Source organism: Fukomys damarensis, unplaced genomic scaffold (assembly GCF_012274545.1).
Source record: "Fukomys damarensis isolate Sample0158 unplaced genomic scaffold, DMR_v1.0_HiC HiC_scaffold_14, whole genome shotgun sequence".
NCBI classification, from domain to species: Eukaryota; Metazoa; Chordata; class Mammalia; order Rodentia; family Bathyergidae; genus Fukomys; species Fukomys damarensis.
The window spans coordinates 54,280,041-54,282,418 of record NW_022900926.1 but is presented as its reverse complement, the minus strand read 5'-3'; the positions used below and the strand labels follow the sequence as shown (position 1 = coordinate 54,282,418).

Here is a 2,378-nt window from a genome sequence, read left to right as displayed (position 1 = left end):
GGAAGGAAGGAAGGAAGGAAAGGAAGGAAGGGGAAGGGAAGGGAAGGGAAGGAAGGAAGGAAGGAAGGAAGGAAGGAAGGAAGGAAGGAAGGAATCTTTACACACAAGCCTGTAATCCCAGCACTTGGGAGGCTGACGCAGGAGGATCACTATGAGTTCAAGACCAGCCTGGGCTACCTGGTGAGTTCCAGGTCAGACTCAACTACATAGAGAGACCCTGTCTCAAAAATACATAAAAAAATAAACTTTTACTATATGTTCACTTGAGGTACAGTTTTCATTGAAGTAGGAACTTCTTCACTAGGCTTGTAAATTGGTACTAATCACTCAGAAAATATATTTTAAAATATTTTTATTTTATGAATTTTATTTTAGCTGTTAAACGTTTAATGAAAGAAGCAGCAGAATTGAAAGATCCAACAGATCATTACCATGCGCAGCCTTTAGAGGTTAGTTCTTCATGTGGATTTTTATACTTTACTATTTAAGACAAGTGCTTTAAAAACTGCTTTTTCATTGCTTAGAGTCATTACAGATGTGTTTGGTGTAATCCATTGGTCTCTTCTCTATATTTCATTAGCTTTCAGAATTAGACATTTTAGATGAAGCAGATTTTTGGCCTGTAAGTGGGTCTCAGATACCAAATCAGTGTTAGGTCTTGAGTGCAAGGCAGGCAAAGTGGAAAGAACCCCAAACACTTTACAGTTTGGAAGACTCAGTCCCTTGACAGGTCTTGCAGCTTTTCTGGACTTTTTGCAAAACATCTTTGCCTTTCTTCAGTCTTCTCATTTGTGTAAAAGAATGGTATTTAAATATGCTCAGTCAGGTTTTCATGGTAATAGTGAGGATAAAAATGTAATAATATATGTGCCAGCATTTTACAAATTGAAAAGTACTTGGTAACTGTAAGATGATATAATAGCAAATGTATTAATATTACTGGCCATGTATAAATAAGTTATAAAGGATAATTTTAAAAGATTTGTTAAAATAACTCAAATTTATAGTAATTATTTGATTATATCATAATTATCACAAATTGGTATCCTTTCTGGGATTCACTTCCAAATTAAATCTGTAATCTTAGTTATGAATGTATAACAATACTGTTTTTAGTGTGTTTGCTTTAAAATATTTTAGCTCTTACAAGACATAAAACTTATTTATAGCTTTTTATTCTTAAGGCATTTTGTGCATTAGAAACTAAGTGATAGTATAAAATATTTGATTTTTCTCACCTGATGTCTCTAATATTCATACTGATTAAAATGATCACACTTTTTAATGTTACTGATTCCTTGTCAATTATTGCTTCATTTAGGATAACCTTTTTGAATGGCACTTCACAGTGAGAGGGCCCCCAGATTCTGATTTTGATGGAGGAGTTTATCATGGACGAATAGTACTGCCACCAGAGTATCCCATGAAACCACCAAGTATTATTCTCCTAACAGTAAGAATTCTTGGCTTTTTGGAAAGCATGTGGTCTAACTCATCCCGATGGCTGTAAAATATAGTCAGATGCTTATTTTCATTAAGAAATAATGTGGAGCATTATTTTAATTTTGCCTTTAGAGTCCAGGCCGTGGAACTGCAGTTTTTTTACCCCACAAAAGAATTCTTAAGCTGATGCACCTGAGAAATGCTAGAGATACTAATGAATGTGTAAATGTTGTAGCATAGTTATTAGGAATCAATGAAGTAATGTGTGCACAGTGCTAGGCATAATATCTGGTGTATGGCAAGTACTCCGTAACATTAGCGTATCTCATAGCCGTATCGTCTCCTTTAACTTTCTACTAGTCTTGTTCTTTTCCTCAGTTTCCTCTCTTTACAGTGAGAATGATTCCTATTTCATTGAATTGATACAGAATTAAGTGTCAGTATCTTGTGTATATCTCTTAGAATAGACTCGACACAGAATCCTCAAGTGCTGGCTGTTTTATTATAATTTATACCTCAGAATTTCTCTCCATTTATTTTCATATGAAAGAAAACTTGATCCACTCCCCTCTCAGTTATGCTTTCCTCTTCCCATTTCCTTTAATTTTTAAGTATATTTAAGTCTCCCCTACCCTTGATGAACAAAAACTTTCTGATACCACTTCATGTTGTTTCTGTTTTTCCTCTATAACTTCTAGGGGCTCCTTATTCTAGTGTAGCCTGTTGCATTCTGGCTTCCACACATAGTGCTCTCTACACCAATCTCAGAGAGCAGTCTGAGAAATATCACTGCCTCTTCTCAGTCTTCACCCTGTTCCATCTAAGTTACCTCACCCACACAGGTAGCAAATGGTGAAACAAAAGTTGTTCATCAATGAATAGCAAATTAAGCAGTTTTTACCTACTTTTTTTTTTTTTTTTTTTTTTTTTTGGGG

At 34.9% G+C, this 2,378-nt stretch overlaps 1 protein-coding gene across 2 annotated transcripts in view; it reads left to right on the top strand.

Moving 5' to 3' along the window:
• Ube2j1 (ubiquitin conjugating enzyme E2 J1) overlaps positions 1 to 2,378 on the top strand; it is a 21,342-nt gene that overhangs the window by 6,292 nt on the left and 12,672 nt on the right. For both annotated transcript variants that reach the window (XM_033763385.1, XM_010633248.3), the window contains exons 2-3: positions 376 to 449; positions 1,322 to 1,453. In XM_033763385.1, the coding sequence (XP_033619276.1) occupies positions 390 to 449; positions 1,322 to 1,453 (192 nt within the window). In that variant the 5' untranslated portion in view covers positions 376 to 389. The remainder of the gene's footprint in view (positions 1 to 375; positions 450 to 1,321; positions 1,454 to 2,378) is intronic.